We start from the raw sequence: 17,118 nt of genomic DNA on the forward strand, positions 1-17,118 counted from the left end.
AAGTTAGTTACAAAGGAGTCGCAGTTTATTACGGTCCAAAATCCTGAAAAATGATTTCTTATTTTGAAAAACTCTTTGATGATATGATGACATTTGGAAAAGTACTTTGTGTTTAAGAAGTTGTAGCCTGCACAAGTTTTGTCTGATTTATTACTTCAACAATTAATCGCTTGATAAAATTGATACATTGTTTCTTCTTATTCTGATTTTATTTTGAAAATCTTCATTTGCATCCATAGTGGATTAAAATAAGTCCCGTAAATAATCTGAAAACCCCAAATTTTGCATAACTTGTTTCACAACAGGAGAATCTAAAGTTGAATTTGTGACAGAAGTAGAAGACGAAACATAACGTCCACTGAACGCTTCAAATCTGAACTCTAAACAGGCCGACTGGGGAGATCAGAACATTTTTATTTATTCAGAGATATGTAAATGTATATTTCTATAATCTTGCTGTGTAAATATTTGATCGATAAACTGAAAACACACACACACACACACACACACACACACCCACACACACACACACACACACACACACACACACACACACACACACACACACACACACACACACACACACACACACACACACACACACACACACACACACAGAGAGAGAAGCAGCAAAACCCTTTGGCTGAAATATTCTAATGAATGTTTGGAGACAGAAATCACACAGACACGGCACTGGACTATAGATTCAAGCTTTTTCACTTCTACATGCGCGCACACACACACACACACACACACACACACACACAAATATTTACTCTGCAAGATCTACACACAGTCACACAAGGACAGCGAGAGAGGAGATGAGAGGGAGATGAGAGGGGAAGAAGGAAGTTACATTTTTAATCGAGTGTTTCTTTTCCTTTGAGCAAAGTAGGGCTGAATACAAGAGGGTTAGCTGGTGCACACACACACACACACACACACACACACACACACACACACACACACACACACACACACACACACACCACAACACACTTGCTTGTGTCCTTTGGCAAATTCTTCTTTTTCACTCTTGCATTAAGTAAAAAAAAAAAAAAAAAAAAAAAGGGAAGAGAGTCAAAGTAGGAGGAGGAGGAGGAAGGGAAAAGGGGGGAGGAAGAGGGGAGGTGGGGGAGGAGGAGAGGGGAGGAAAAGAAGGGAAGAAAAGAGAGAGGGGAAGAGAGAAAACGTCCCTGCAGAGTCTTTCTCCCTTTCCTGGAGCGAGCTCGGGCCCCTGCAGCGCCGCCTGTGTAATTTCCAGTGGCAGTGAATACAGGTATTAATAAAAGCCCCATGGGGAAGAGCACACAATATAACCCTACATTTTCAGGCATTATGAAAGGACGCCCCCAGGGGTCCTCGGGCTCAAATTTCTGAGATGCAGGCATTGTAAAAAAGACGCCCCCAGGGGAGGACCCCGCAATAGAAATCTGCTGAATTCAAAGCATTTCCAGAGCCCTGGTGGGAGCCATTACTCCCACCGGAGGGGAGGGGGGGGGGGTATTTTTTTTCCTCTCCTCCTTCCAGTCGCTCTCTCGCTCTTTTTTTTTTTACCAAACATGTGTTGCTGACATGTTGACAGATTGCTCAGTGAGGTGTTTAGGTGCATGCACAAGGCACGTCTGCTGAGACACGAGCTCCATCCCTCCCTCCCCCGTCTCCCTCTTCTCTCTCTCTCCCTCCTTCCCTCCCTCCCTCTCTCCCTCCTTCCCTCCCTCCCTCCGTCCCTCGCCAGTTCCCAAGTTCCATCCCTCCCTCCGACTGCAAACCTCTCAGCGCGCCCAAAACTGCTCCCATCCATATTTCATAAAGGAGAAAGTAGGCTGAAAGAGAGAGAGAGAGAGACGGAGAGAGGATGGAGAGAGTTTAAGCAGAGAGGGAGAGAGAATAAAAAGGGGGGTGGGGGGAGATTGGGGGGAGGATGGGGGGGAGACAGAGGAAAAAGGGAAGATAAAGAGAGACAAAGCGGGATCAAGGGAGGGGAACGGGAGGAGGAGAGGACAGATAAAGAGAAGTGGAGCGATGTGGAGAGAGTGGGAGAACTCTGCGGTGAAAAATGAACCCCGTGATGAAAAATGACTTCACAACAACCCTCCTCCGACTCCCCCCCACACCCTCCCTCCCACACCTCCCCTCCTCTCCCCTCCTCTCCTCTGGTGCCGGGCTCCTGCTCTCTCCCTGGAAAACCTGAGCGGCAGCCAGCTGTGTCTGTGTGTGTGTGTGTGTGTGTGTGTGTGTGTGTGTGTGTGTGTGTGTGTGTGTGTGTGTGTGTGTGTGTGTGTGTGTGTGTGTGTGTGTGTGTGTGTGTGTGTGTGTGTGTGTGCACTTGTATGTATGCCAAGGGCTTAGCACAGGAATCTTCGGGCCACCCCCGGGTACAGACACACAGAGGGGGGAGGGAAGAGGGAGGGAGGGAGGGAGGGGAGAGAAAGAGGGAAGAGGGGGCACATGGTGATGGAGAGGGTAAAGAGGGAGGAGGAGAGGATGCAGGGAAAAACATGAAACCATGATATTTATTTTGTCAATCAAAAAGCAGCTACCGGAGTCGTGTCGAGTCAAGAGTGCACGAGGCCGTCTGTAATTTTGTTTCAGATTACACCCCCCCCCCTCCCCTTCCTCCCCCTTCCCCTCCTCTCTCCCTCCTCTCTTGTAGAAAGTGATCTGTGGTTTTAATAAGAGTCTTGGCCTCGCAGGACTCAGCTGTTATCCTGACGACAGACACAACACCGAGGTGTGTGTGTGTGTGTGTGTGTGTGTGTGTGTGTGTGTGTGTGTGTGTGTGTGTGTGTGTGTGTGTGTGTGTGTGTGTGTGTGTGTGTGTGTGTGTGTGTGTGTGACAGCGGGTTGCGACAGACGGCAGGGAGCTTAGCGGCAGGGGAGGCCGACCAGTCACCCAAGGGTCCTCCTGCACTAACCCCCTCCCCTGGAGTTTTGAAAGTGAAATGTGGTCCCATTCTTACTTGATATATGTTGTTTTCAATGGGTGACAGGTCTGGACTGCATGGCAGATGCTGGGGTTTTGAACCGAGCGCTGACAGCAAGCTGGATGGTCCCTCTCCTCTTTAACCTGGAGGATGCAGCGTCCATGATTTCCAAACAGAATCTCAGATTGTGATCGATCAGACCTCAGGACAGTTGTCCACTTCACCTCAGTCCATCTTCAATGATCTCGGTCCAGAGAAGGCGGCGGTGTTTCTGGATCATGTTTCTATCTGGTTTCTTCTTTGGAGAGTTTTAACAGCATTTGTGGACGCAGCGATGAACTGTGTTCACAGAAGATGGTTTTCACAAGTGTTCCTGAGCCCATGCAGTGATTTCACCACCATCCAATATTGGTTTCCAGCCTTGTCCCTTGTGTTCAGAGATTTCTCCAGATTCTCTGAATCTTTTAATGATATTATGAACCGTAGACGATAAAATCCACTAATTCTTTGTAGGAACATTATTCTCAGATTGTTGAACTATTTTCCAACAGAGTCTTTCACAGAGTGGTGAACCTCTCCCCATCTTCAATGCTGAGAGACTCTGTCTCTCTGAAATCATCTTTTTATACTCAATAATGTTACTGATCTGTTGCCATGGTAACCTGATTAGTTGTGAGATGATCCATTGGCTGTTTTTTCTTTTAGCGTTACACAACTTTTCCAGTCTCCTGTCCCGACTTTTGTGAGACGTGTTGCTGGCATCGAATTCAAAATAAGCACATAATTCCTGTACTAGGCCCCCCCTTAAATATCATGACATCACAACGGGGTCTACTCTTCAAAGACTCACATCCATCGTGCTTCTCATTGTACCAGAGGACACAAGTCTGTTTATCTGATTGAATTTGCTTTCACACTCCTCCTCCTCCTCCTCCTCACCTGTCTTCCTCCTTCTCCTCTCCTCTCCCCTCCTTTGTCTACCAGCTAGACAGGCTCCCCGGTAACCCCCCCCCCCACACACACACACACACACACACACACTCCCCCGCTGAGAGAGGAAAAAGAATAGACAAGAGTGCAGCTGGATGTACTCAATTAACAGAGACAGAGACCTCACAAGTACCTTCGGAAAAAGAATATGCACAGCAACCCGCTCTCTTCCCACACACACACACACACACACACACACACACACACACACACACACACACACACACACACACACACACACACACACACACCGTCTCACCATCTAATCAGCTACTCGCTGGGTTAATGACTCGCTATTTGTCACTGCTGGTCTCCCTGTTCGCCCCCCCCCCCCTCCCCCCGACTGACGGCTCCCCGGTTTAACTGGGCACCTTATCGTTGACACCGCCTCCTCTCCCTCAAGTGGTTTTCTTTTTACTGACCCCTTTAACAACCTCTTGCCCTCCTCGCTCTCACGTAGCATGAGTGTGTTGGACACTGTTGACCATGTGTGTGTGTGTGTGTGTGTGTGTGTGTGTGTGTGTGTGTGTGTGTGTGTGTGTGTGTGTGTGTGTGTGTGTGTGTGTGTGCGCAGGGTTTTTATATATAAATGGACAGCGGCTGCACAAACACAGCAGGTTTAAACTCCGAACACATCACACTGACCCAAACCGAGGAATGCTGCGGCCGGGAGGACAAATTTTGGCTTTTCCTTCATGGGATGTGTGTGTGTGTGTGTGTGTGTGTGTGTGTGTGTGTGTGTGTGTGTGTGTGTGTGTGTGTGTGTGTGTGTGTGTGTGTGTGTGTGTGTGTGTGTGTGTGTGTGTGTGTGTGTGTGTGTGTGTGTGTGGCGGTGCAGGGCCAGAGAATGTTCTTCATTTGATCTGTAGGAGGTTTTTTTTTTTTCCTGCTCCTCCTCTCTTCGGGGAGCCTCTGCTCCACATTCTGACTCCTACTGAGACCCATCAACACTCCCCCGACTCACACTCTCAGTCTGTCTCACTCTCACACACACACACACACACACACACACACACACACACACACACACACACACACACACACACACACACACACACACACACACACACACACACACACACACAGAGGATGTGGAGCCACATGTACTAAAAGTAGTAGACACGCATCACATCGCTCAGAGACATTTCTGTGACAGAGTTTCAGTTGTTCGGATGCAGCGGACGACTTGTTGAAGACGTCTGACAGAAGAACACGAGTGTTACTCCTGAAAATAACAACGGTGACACGAGTGTTTGTGTGCAAAACCACAGAATTAATAAGAAGACTTCAACGCGTCCAAAACTGCAGAATGGCTTCATCTGCTCGGCAGCATAAAACGTGAACGTTGAGGAGCTCCTCCTCACATGAAAGCTCTCAACGGACTCGGACCGAGCTGCATTGCTAACTCAAGAACACTGTGATCATCTAATGCTGGTTTATTTCAAGGTTTTCCTGCAACAGCTGAAAGAAAAGCAGCATTTTTCTAGTTATCCGGGAAGAATTCAAACACCTCTTTACTTTCGCCTTCACCTGAAGCTCTCTTGGGCTTTTTTTGCTCTATTTTATTCTATTGATGTGATGTCTTGTGTTTAATTTTATTTGTTCGATTATTTTTAAATCAAATATTAACATGTTTTTATTGTCTTTTAAATCTTTTTTTTATATATATGTGAATCACTGCACGTCATTTCTTCACTGTAAAAGTTGCATTTCCTGCACGAAAGGCGCTAAGCAAATGCATTTATTATTGTCATGATTACAGGGAAGAAACTACTCTGTCAGGTGAACCACTTTACACACACACACACACACACACACACACACACACACACACACACACACACACACACACACACACACACACACACACTAGGTGGCACAGATCAATGACACATAAATGTGTGTGCACCCACTCAAGCATGCACATACCCACAGACCCCACACATCTGGTTAATGTAATGCCGCATTAATGTGCAGGAGCCTGATAGCTCAGCTGGTTCTGTGTGTGTGTGTGTGTGTGTGTGTGTGTGTGTGTGTGTGTGTGTGTGTGTGTGTGTGTGTGTGTGTGTGTGTGTGTGTGTGTGTGTGTGTGTGTGTGTGTGTGTGTGTGTGTGTGTGTGTGTGTGTGTGTGTGTGTGTGTTTGTCCAATTTCCACTCAAATTAATGGCGCCTCTTTATAGGCCTTCTGCTAGAGTGGCACTGAATTACTTGGTGCTTCACGCTTGCACCTGGGACCCATTCAGTGCTACAGCAGCAGCTAGCTGCTAACCGGGGACCCATTTGCTACAACACTATAGTTAGCATTACAGATACCCAGCACTTTCTCTGCAGAGAGAACGCAGCACTGACTAACATCGTTCTCGAGCCGGCACCGGGGACTCACCGACGTACGTCAGATTTGACTCGACTGACGATGTCGACAGCACGTCTGCAGGAAACTTTAAATATCGTTTTAAAGTTCATGTTGCAGAGATTCAGAGACTGAACGCTGATTTGTGGCATTTTGTACGCTTGTTTAGCGTCTTCTTATCTTCCGAGATCTACAAAGCACTTTGTAATTTTTGCCTCCCAATGACACACAATAAAGCTTCAATGCAAACTACAATCAGGAGAAACTGGAGGTTCTAATCTTAGTCGTCTTAGTCTGTGGTTTAATTAAAAATATGTGTATCAATGTAAATTCTTGGTATTTTTTCCAGTCTTTAAATAGTTTATTACATTTGTACAGAGTCTAAAAACTTTGCCTCAAGTTGCTTTTGTGCAATCCTGCGAACTGCAGTCTGATAAAATATCAAAAATCTCATCAAAAAAGTGTGTTTTTACCGACCGGTAAATTTTCCAAGTGAATTAAAATGAAGTTAATCAATTCTCCTGAATCGATAAGTCCTGAGTGCTTTCGCAGCGACGTTCAGTGGGTGATGAAATCTGAGGTTTGGCTTCACTTCTGTTTGCATCTTCGTCATAATTTTTGATCTTTTTTTTTTTTTTTTTTTTTTATGTGACAAAAATTATTCTTGATTTTCTGTCTTCATGCTGACGCAAAGCTAACGCCGCTAACATCATAGCTAAGCTACTTCTGGCGAGATGGCCCCGTTTGTCACCGCCGACCAAGATGGCTGACGTCTGACTTGTTTGGTTTCGGCTCGGAGACAAACATCAAAACTACGAACTACAAAATGCATGAACACATTAAGTCTCTCATGCAGATCCAGAGTGGCGTGTGTTTATCCCCAGTAGGCTGTGCGTGTGTGTGTGTGTGTGTGTGTGTGTGTGTGTGTGTGTGTGTGTGTGTGTGTGTGTGTGTGTGTGTGTGTGTGTGTGTGTGTGTGTGTGTGTGTGTGTGTGTGTGTGTGTGTGTGTGTGTGTGTCCCGTGCCCGGACTCCCAGCGGTCTCCACCAGAGAATTTAAAAGGATTCTTTATTCTCTGTGTTTTCATTTAGCCTCCTCCTCAATAATAACCAGAGAGCCGCGGTCCCACCACTAACTTCATAACACATACACTCTCCTGCATGCTCACACTCTCTCTCTCTCTCTCTCTCTCTCTCACACACACACACACACACACACACACACACACACACACACACACACACACACACACACACACACACACACACACGCGAACTAACCGCGTACACACAGCAACACAAGATGAACCCGAGTACACAAAAACCCTGCATGCAAGTGCACACACATCCTGCCGAGCCGTGGGATTACTCTGCAATCTCAACTACTCTTTCTCCGGGGAAAAACATGTTTTATCATTTCATTTCTTTCTTCTGCGCTCCCTCTCCCTCTCTCCCCCCCACCCTCACTCCCTCCCTCCCCTCTGCTTTCTCGCTCAGCAACATGTAGCCCTCCCCAGACTCCTCCGCTGAAATCACAGGCCACATCCCGCGCTCTGACAGCAGCCCCTGCGCTTTTGGCGGCGTGATGCTCTTCGAGTGTGTGCTGCTGTGTGTGTGTGTGTGTGTGTGTGTGTGTGTGTGTGTGTGTGTGTGTGTGTGTGTGTGTGTGTGTGTGTGTGTGTGTGTGTGTGTGTGTGTGTGTGTGTGTGTGTGTGTGTGTGTGTGACACGAATACATGACAGTGTGTTTATTTAAAGATCAGGAAAGGAAAAAAGAAAGCCATCATATATATATTGCATGTTGTGTTAAAGCTTACACCAGAGGTCTCCAACCTGAAGATCCACATCTACCAGTAGAACACATTCATTTGTTTATGTCTTTATTTTCTAACCTGCTTAAAGAAAAGCTAAATAATTATTGGATGGACCGGAGCAAGGGGGGCGGAGCTATAAAGAGAGTGTCTGTCACTGAGTGAGTGAGAGATCACAGTTGCACTGCTGGTCGGCTTATTGCAGCAACTTTTCAAAGTAAAAGCCCTCTCGTCTCACACAGTTCCAGCCATATATGAGGTTTCACTCAATTTTCCTGTAAAGCTTATGTTAGAACATTTTATCTGACACTTTTCAAACCAGTCTGGCCACACTGGAGTTGTGTGCACTGCAGTATGTATTTAGGGAACATCAGTGTAGTTGTAGATACACCTCAGTTGAAAATATTTTTTTTTTTAAATGCATACAATAAAAAAAAAAGCATGCACATGCTGCTGAATTTAAGCTGTTGTGATACAACATGTGTGAAGAGCATAAATGTGTTATTGTTCACTGAAAAGCAGCTTATTCAGCTGGTTTGGGTGGAGCTCAGCAATGTGAATAAATGTTACTCAACATGGAAACAATAATTTTGGGGAAAGTAGCTCTCAGAGTAAAGGCAACATGGCAGCCTCCAGGAAATGTGCTCAATATCTGCTGTCTGAATACAGAAAGGTGACAAACAACCTGGTTGTTACTCATGTAGACCGTCACAGGTACGAAACGGAGTCATTATTATTTATACACTACATTTCTACTTGTGGTTTTTAGCTGATAACGTTTAAAACAGGCAGAAAAGTAACGGATACAAACTAACGGATACAAAGTAACGGATACAAACTAACGGATACAAACTAACAGATACAAAGTAACAGATACAAACTAACGGATACAAACTAACGGATACAAACTAACGGATACAAACTAACAGATACAAAGTAACAGATACAAACTAACGGATACAAACTAACGGATACAAACTAACGGATACAAACTAACGGATACAAACTAACGGATACAAACTAACAGATACAAACTAACGGATACAAAGTAACGGATACAAACTAACGGATACAAACTAACGGATACAAAGTAACAGATACAAAGTAACGGATACAAACTAACGGATACAAAGTAACGGATACAAACTAACGGATACAAACTAACGGATACAAAGTAACAGATACAAAGTAACGGATACAAACTAACGGATACAAACTAACGGATACAAGCTAACGGATACAAACTAACGGATACAAACTAACGGATACAAACTAACAGATACAAACTAACGGATACAAACTAACGGATACAAACTAACGGATACAAACTAACGGATACAAACTAACGGATACAAACTAACGGATACAAACTAACGGATACAAACTAACAGATACAAAGTAACGGATACAAACTAACAGATACAAAGTAACGGATACAAACTAACAGATACAAAGTAACGGATACAAACTAACAGATACAAAGTAACGGATACAAACTAACGGATACAAACTAACGGATACAAACTAACGGATACAAACTAACGGATACAAACTAACGGATACAAACTAACGGATACAAACTAACAGATACAAAGTAACGGATACAAACTAACAGATACAAAGTAACGGATACAAACTAACGGATACAAACTAACGGATACAAACTAACAGATACAAAGTAACGGATACAAACTAACGGATACAAACTAACGGATACAAACTAACGGATACAAACTAACGGATACAAACTAACAGATACAAAGTAACGGATACAAACTAACAGATACAAAGTAACGGATACAAACTAACGGATACAAACTAACGGATACAAACTAACAGATACAAAGTAACGGATACAAACTAACGGATACAAACTAACGGATACAAACTAACAGATACAAACTAACAGATACAAAGTAACGGATACAAACTAACGGATACAAACTAACAGATACAAACTAACGGATACAAACTAACGGATACAAACTAACGGATACAAACTAACGGATACAAACTAACAGATACAAAGTAACGGATACAAACTAACAGATACAAAGTAACGGATACAAAGTAACGGATACAAACTAACGGATACAAACTAACAGATACAAAGTAACGGATACAAACTAACGGATACAAACTAACGGATACAAACTAACAGATACAAAGTAACGGATACAAACTAACAGATACAAAGTAATGTTTTCAAACACTGACTTCTCGGAGCTCTCACAAAAACCTCGGAATTGTTTTAAGTTGTTGCATCCTTCTGGGTAGACTCCAGGTTAACTTTGAAACTATCGGAGCATCCTTTAACCAATCAGCACTGACCAAACATCTGCACCGATACCCCGCCACCTCTGCAACTACATGTATATTACATAAGACGGCCCTCCACCCCTCACATCTCTGTGCAGAGTATCTAATAAAGCCACTAAATCACTACTCATGTCTTACTGCTCTGGATGTCTGAGCCTCTTTCCTTCACCTGTATGAGACCCGGCACTGTGCGTGAAACTCTGCTGGGATTGGATGTCAGGCCAGCGGGTGAATAAGAGGTTGTTGAGGCAGGAGGTCTCACCATCTACATTACACAGTCTCTGGAAACACTATCTCTACCAGTTTAAACAAAGCCCCCACCCCCTCCAATCCCTCCTCCTCCTCCTCCCCTTACTTCTTCATCCTCCCTATCAAAAGTAAACACATACTCACACACATACTGACAGGGGACCGCTACAAGAAAGTGAGTGTGCGTTTGTGTGTGTTGGCTTGTTAAGGGAGCGTTTGGATTAATCTGTAGGAACCAGATGCCCCCGCCGAGTTCCTTTCAGCCACTCCATTAATTACACCAGTACTAATAACGCCCTTTGTGTGTGTGTGTGTGTGTGTGTGTGTGTGTGTGTGTGTGTGTGTGTGTGTGTGTGTGTGTGTGTGTGTGTGTGTGTGTGTGTGTGTGTGTGTGTGTGTGTGTGTGTGTGTGTGTGTGTGTGTGTGTGTGCCTGTGAAACATATGGGTAAAACTCAATCCAATAGCTATAGGTATTGAGAAACAGGGGAGGGCCTGTATCACCCAGGAAACTTGTAACTCTGCAGGATGAGCAGCGCATCCTTCCCGTGAAAAACACAAACTTGGAATCACACATCTCGATACGGTACGATGCACGAGTTTTAATTACGGGGAAAAAAGGGTATAATAAATTGTCTTGAACGGCCGTTATGAAGCCTCCAGTTCAGATTCTGTCTGTCACCATATTTGGACAAGCTGGGGGAGGAGCCAGCGGTGGATCTGAAAGATCTGATTGGAAACCTGACGATACTACGTCCCGCCCACCGATAGCTGTAACCTGACTGCACCACAGGCCTGTCAATCAAACAGACACGCCCACAAAAACAGGTCTTCTTGAATCTTCTTTTCTAATGAATGAGGGATTATTTTCAGATGGACCTCCAGAAAACTAATAAGAAGGAGTGACTTTAGCTAACAACACCGAGATAACTGATGGACACATTTTATTCACTTTGGATTTGATGAGAGAAGTTGAATGGGAGTCTATGGAGCCGGAGGCTTTTTGGAGCCGACCTCTAGTGGCACTCGCTGGTATTGCAGCTTTAAGACACTTCTGCATCGGCCTCATTGTTAAATACAGTCTGTGCTTTGCAGCAGCTGTTTCGTGAAAAGCAAACCGTGATGTGAGAACATTGAAGCACAGTCCTACCGGCTGGGCAGTGGTTGGTTCGGTGCTCTGTGAGCTCTGCCAGACAGTCGAAGTCCTGCTGACAGTTGTCGCAGGTAAAGATGGACTCGTCGTCGAGGTCGTCGTCGTGATCTCTGTCGTCACGGTCGTCGTGCTCCTCCAGCTCTCCATCCTCAGCACCCGCCCCGTGGCCATCTTTAGGCTCCGCCTCTCTGTCAGACGCCGGGACTTCTGAGGACACACAAAAAAAAAAAAGAGTTCAGTTTTTGTTAGCTAGCTTTTTGTTTGTTTTTTATTGATTTGTGCTCTTTGTTTGGGGTTAGGCCTGTTTTCACCTTGCTTCTCTATCAGAGATATTCTACCAGTGATTATTACAACCAGACATACACTGTGTGGATTAGGCTATCACATTAGCGCATGACGTCGTGTGTGTGTGTGTGTGTGTGTGTGTGTGTGTGTGTGTGTGTGTGTGTGTGTGTGTGTGTGTGTGTGTGTGTGTGTGTGTGTGTGTGTGTGTGTGTCCTGGTAGCAGAGTGAGATGTGAGAGGGGGACCGGTGGAAGGCTGCGTCGGCCCAATCCTCACCGCTCCATTGTGTCTCCATTTTCACACCTTATTATCACATTATAAACGCAGAGGATCCAATAGGACTGACACTGAAGACACTTGGCTTGGGGGGGAGGAGGTGGAGGAGGAGGAGGAAAAGGAGGAGGAGAGAAGAGAAGAGGAAGAGTAGGTATGGAGGGGAAGACATTAGCAGCCCAATAAACTAGTTAGTTTTAGAGGAAACCTCGATCACTGTCACGGTTATAAGTAGAAAAAGATGCCAGAGGGAAAAAAAAAAAAAGAAAAGAATAATATAATTCAATACAACATGATTTATAATTTCATTAAATTTGTATGGGGTCACTGGAGGTGAGAGCAGACTTCCTCTTTCATATACTTCCTGGCCAGGTGAGCCGTTCTGCTCAGGTGGAGGGACGATGCCCCGCCCACTCTTGGAGGACACCACTGCTGTGTTGTGCAGTGGGATGATGCTCTTAAAACAATCCAGAAAAAGAAGTGCGAAACTAAAGAATTTTCGAATGAAGGCGTGTGAGGCTGCAGATATTTTGGGGCGTTATGTGTTCACACATTGCTGGTATTTCCTGTCAGTGCAGACAGCAATAGAAGTCCCAACATGTGAGAGCTCTATTTGTTGGTGTACTTGGGGAAGTATTTCATTTTTTTTCCCCAATACTGACTGTTGCTGTCATGGTTTTGTTTTGTTTGTTTTGAGCAGCACTTCATGCATTTCATGTTCAAATTTACAATGAAATAATGCCTTCAAAACAACCACAGACTTCACCAACAACAACAAAACAAACATTTACAGAGGATTCAGTGCCATGTTGTGTGTTGACTGTACACAGTTCATGAACCTTATAAACAGGTAAATCAGTAAAGTTAAATCTCAGGCATACAAGGAGGATCTATAACCTCCGTTACTTTTAATGAAAAGCAGACAGTTGCAGCTGCGGGTCAAAAGGATGAAGCTGTAAGTCTGTCAGCTTTTATTCATTAGGAGCCTCGAGCATGATTTTTATGAGCCGAAGAAGAGGAACTTCATTTAAACGTCTGTGTTGTTGGTGCTGTGGTATGTGAGCAGGTACAATCAGAAAACCATCTCAGGTGCAGTAAAACAAGAAGAGAAACAAAAGCTGGTGTCAGAGTTGAGGAGAGAACGGCTGCTGGTGAAGCAGACTGAGGCGCAGCAGCTCCGTCCCGCTCTGATTTATTACGGGAGAGGGTCGGATGGGACGGAGGGACAGAGGGACGGAGGGACGCTGGGAGACGGGGACCGAGGGACCGAGGTGACGGGGTGTTCGGGGGGCTGCGGGAGAGGAAGACAGTGATGGAGGGAGAGGAGACGGAGGAATAGATGAAGGGATGGGGAAGTGAAGAGGGAGGGTGTTCGGCCATCTGTCCAGTGGTGAGAGCACCGTCTGGCCGGGGAGAGGAAGAAGCCCCTCGGCTGACAACACACACACACACACACACACACACACACACACACACACACACACACACACACACACACACACACACACACACACACACACACACACACACACACACACACACACACACACACACACACACACACACACACACACACACACACACACACACACACACACACACACACACACACACACACAACACACACACACACCAGAGGTGCAAATACACATACATGTGTGCATGCTGGAGTGTAAATATGTAAAGTTATGATAAAAACCAAAATCCTCCAAAAAAAATTGACAAATGACAAAAATAGCTTTTCCCACATTTGGCTGTTTTGTTAAAAATCCACATTTTGGAAAAGTTTCACCTTAAAGAAAAAAAATTTGGGACGCTGCATAAAATGTGAATAAAAACAGAATGTGATGATTTTCAAATCACAAAAACTCATTTTATTGCAGATTAGACTAAAAAATTAGATTAAAAAATTTCCCCTCGGGGATTAATAAAGTATATACCTACCTACCTACCTACCTAAAAACAAAATATCAAATGTTGAAACAGATATTTTGTTGTTTTATAAAAATAAAAAAATAATAGATGCTTGTTTTGAATTTGATGCCAGCAACACATCTCATAAAAGTTGAGTTGCAAATCTTTAATTGTTCTTGTCAAACTTTTTTTTTAATTTTTTTTTTTTTTATAGTTGAGTACAAAAAGCAAGAATACACACACAGATGTACACATACCAGACGTGTACTATACACACACGGGCAAATACACACATGCATGCGTGCAGAGAGTAAATATGTGCAGTTATGCTGTTTAACAGACAACAACTCAGAGTTCCTTTTAAAAGGAGTCAAATAGAAAAAATAAAAAGCGCTAAAGTGTTAAAATCACTTCAAATGCAAAAATCCACATCAGTTTGACTCGAAAGTTTCATCTTTAAATATAAAATGATGCAAATCTCTAAATGTTCTTTTTATAGTGGAGTACAAAAAGAAAGCGTACACACACACACACACACACACACACACACACACACACACACACACACTCTCTCTCTCTCTCTCTCCCGGGGAGCCGTGATGCCAGAGGTGAGGGCAGCGCCAACTCCTGCGCATGCCAACACAACCTGCTGTCATAGCAACAGAGGCGGGAGACGGATGAAACTCTCTCCATCTTGCAGCCCTCTCTGTCCTCATCGTCTACTCTTCTTTTATTTTATTTTTCTCCCCTCATCTCTACTGGCGTTTTCTTTTATTTCGCTCTTTGTCTTCCGATCGTCGTGTAGAGAGCGGGAGCGAGAGAGGGATGTGTGTCGGAGGAGAGGATGATGAGGGGATAACTCGGCTGGTGGTGTTTCTATTTACGCGCTGGTCTGTACGGTCGTCCGCTGCCCGCCCGCCTCTCTGCACACGGAGACGGGATAATTACGTGTCCTCTTATGGATCTCAGAGAGAAGTCGGCGGGGGGGCTGTGAGCTCCGACTGCATACTGGAGCTGCCATGATCACACAGACCTCCAGGCTGTACACAGTGTGTGTGTGTGTGTGTGTGTGTGTGTGTGTGTGTGTGTGTGTGTGTGTGTGTGTGTGTGTGTGTGTGTGTGTGTGTGTGTGTGTGTGTGTGTGTGTGTGTGTGTGTGTGTGTGTGTGTGTGTGTGTGTCATGAAGCAATGACACTAAAGATCTCATTCAAAATGTAATGTTTCTCTGCACAGAGGATATAAATGTTATTTAGCAGTAATCTATATTTCTATTGCTTTAAATTTCATAAAATTAACAATATAATCCGGGTTTTTTTCAACAGGTTTTTGTGGATTATTCATCTAAAAGTGTGATTGTCCCGACTTCGGTTACAACACCTTCCTGCGAATGTTTCACAATAAAAGCCTTTTTGAGAAATGAAGGGTTTCTGTTGAATTAATAAAAAGCTAGAAGGCTTTTAATTTGAAATACTACAGGATATAAAATCTCATTGCATCATGACGTTAATATTATAATTGGACATTAGCTGTAGATGTTATGAGATTTTTACTTTTTGATCGCCCCTTGTTTACATCAGAATATGCAATATGAACAAAATTATATTTTTAACAAAATAGCCCAATAAAGATATCACGACCATATTGTAGGAATGATAAATCTTCTGTAATGTGGATTTAATTAAATTAAACAGCTTGAACAATCTGGTAAATTCAGAAAATGAAATCATTTAACTGTAATGGAGATTTAATACCGCATTATGATATTATGATATTCAAAATCTTGAGAGATAGCTGGTCTCATATCTCTAAATCGATTTATCAATATTTTGCCCGGCCAGACATTTGATCTTTTTTTCCTCATCTTCCTCTTGCAACACCCCCCCCCCCCCCCCCATTACCACCAGAAAGAAGCAGCAGGCCTACTTAATGAAAGCCGGGGACTCCCACGGGTGTTCGGGGTGCAGGGGAGTGTGTGTGTGTGTGTGTGTGTGTGTGTGTGTGTGTGTGTGTGTGTGTGTGTGTGTGTGTGTGTGTGTGTGTGTGTGTGTGTGTGTGTGTGTGTGTGTGTGTGTGTGTGTGTGTGTTGGGGTATTGATTGAATAGTATGACAGTGGTCCCTAGCAAATAGCACTCGCATTCTCTGTTTCACACACACACACGACAGTGAGACATAGCTGTACTCACTCATTGACACACACACACACACACACACACACACACACACACACACACACACACACACACACACACACACACACACACACACACACACACACACAGAGGACAGTGAGACATAGCTGTAGTCACTCATTCACACACATGAACATACTCACTCTACTGAGAACCATTATCTCTGAGTCACAGACTGTCCCTATGCCAGGAATAACTGCACATTCCCCCTCTTAGACACACACACACACACACACACACACACACACACACACACACACACACACACACACACACACACACACACACACACACACACACACACACACACACACACACACACACACACCTTTAAATCCCACAAACAGACATCCTTGTTTATTCTTATGTCATCCACAGAGGTGCACAATAACTATAAATCTTGTCCTGAAGTTTAACTACAGAAAATATATTTTTTTAAAAACACACAAAACGTTCCCACTAAACTAAAAATAACATTTATAAATTTTACCACATGTTTCTGAGGAGAGCTTTTTTTTTCTTTTCTGCCCGTCATTGAGTCACGGAGGCCTGCTGAGTTTTATTCCAGCCACATAATGAGCGACTGAATCGCACCTGGGATGCACAGTGAACGCAATTAAATGAAATTAACTAGCTGGTGGGACAGAAAAACCAGCTGCTT

The 17,118-nt window shown here is 44.2% G+C and overlaps 1 protein-coding gene across 8 annotated transcripts in view; it reads right to left on the reverse strand.

The window, feature by feature from the left end:
- The window catches only part of znf423 (zinc finger protein 423), a 150,714-nt gene that overhangs the window by 106,932 nt on the left and 26,664 nt on the right, over positions 1-17,118 (reverse strand). For all 8 annotated transcript variants that reach the window (XM_069716886.1, XM_069716889.1, XM_069716892.1 and 5 more), the window contains exon 3: positions 11,794-12,003. In XM_069716886.1, the coding sequence (XP_069572987.1) occupies positions 11,794-12,003 (210 nt within the window). The remainder of the gene's footprint in view (positions 1-11,793; positions 12,004-17,118) is intronic.

This window comes from Brachyistius frenatus, unplaced genomic scaffold (genome assembly GCF_029030835.1).
Source record: "Brachyistius frenatus isolate BFR_SWC_R1_liver_20210118 unplaced genomic scaffold, ASM2903083v1 Contig_164, whole genome shotgun sequence".
NCBI lineage: Eukaryota > Metazoa > Chordata > Actinopteri > Embiotocidae > Brachyistius > Brachyistius frenatus.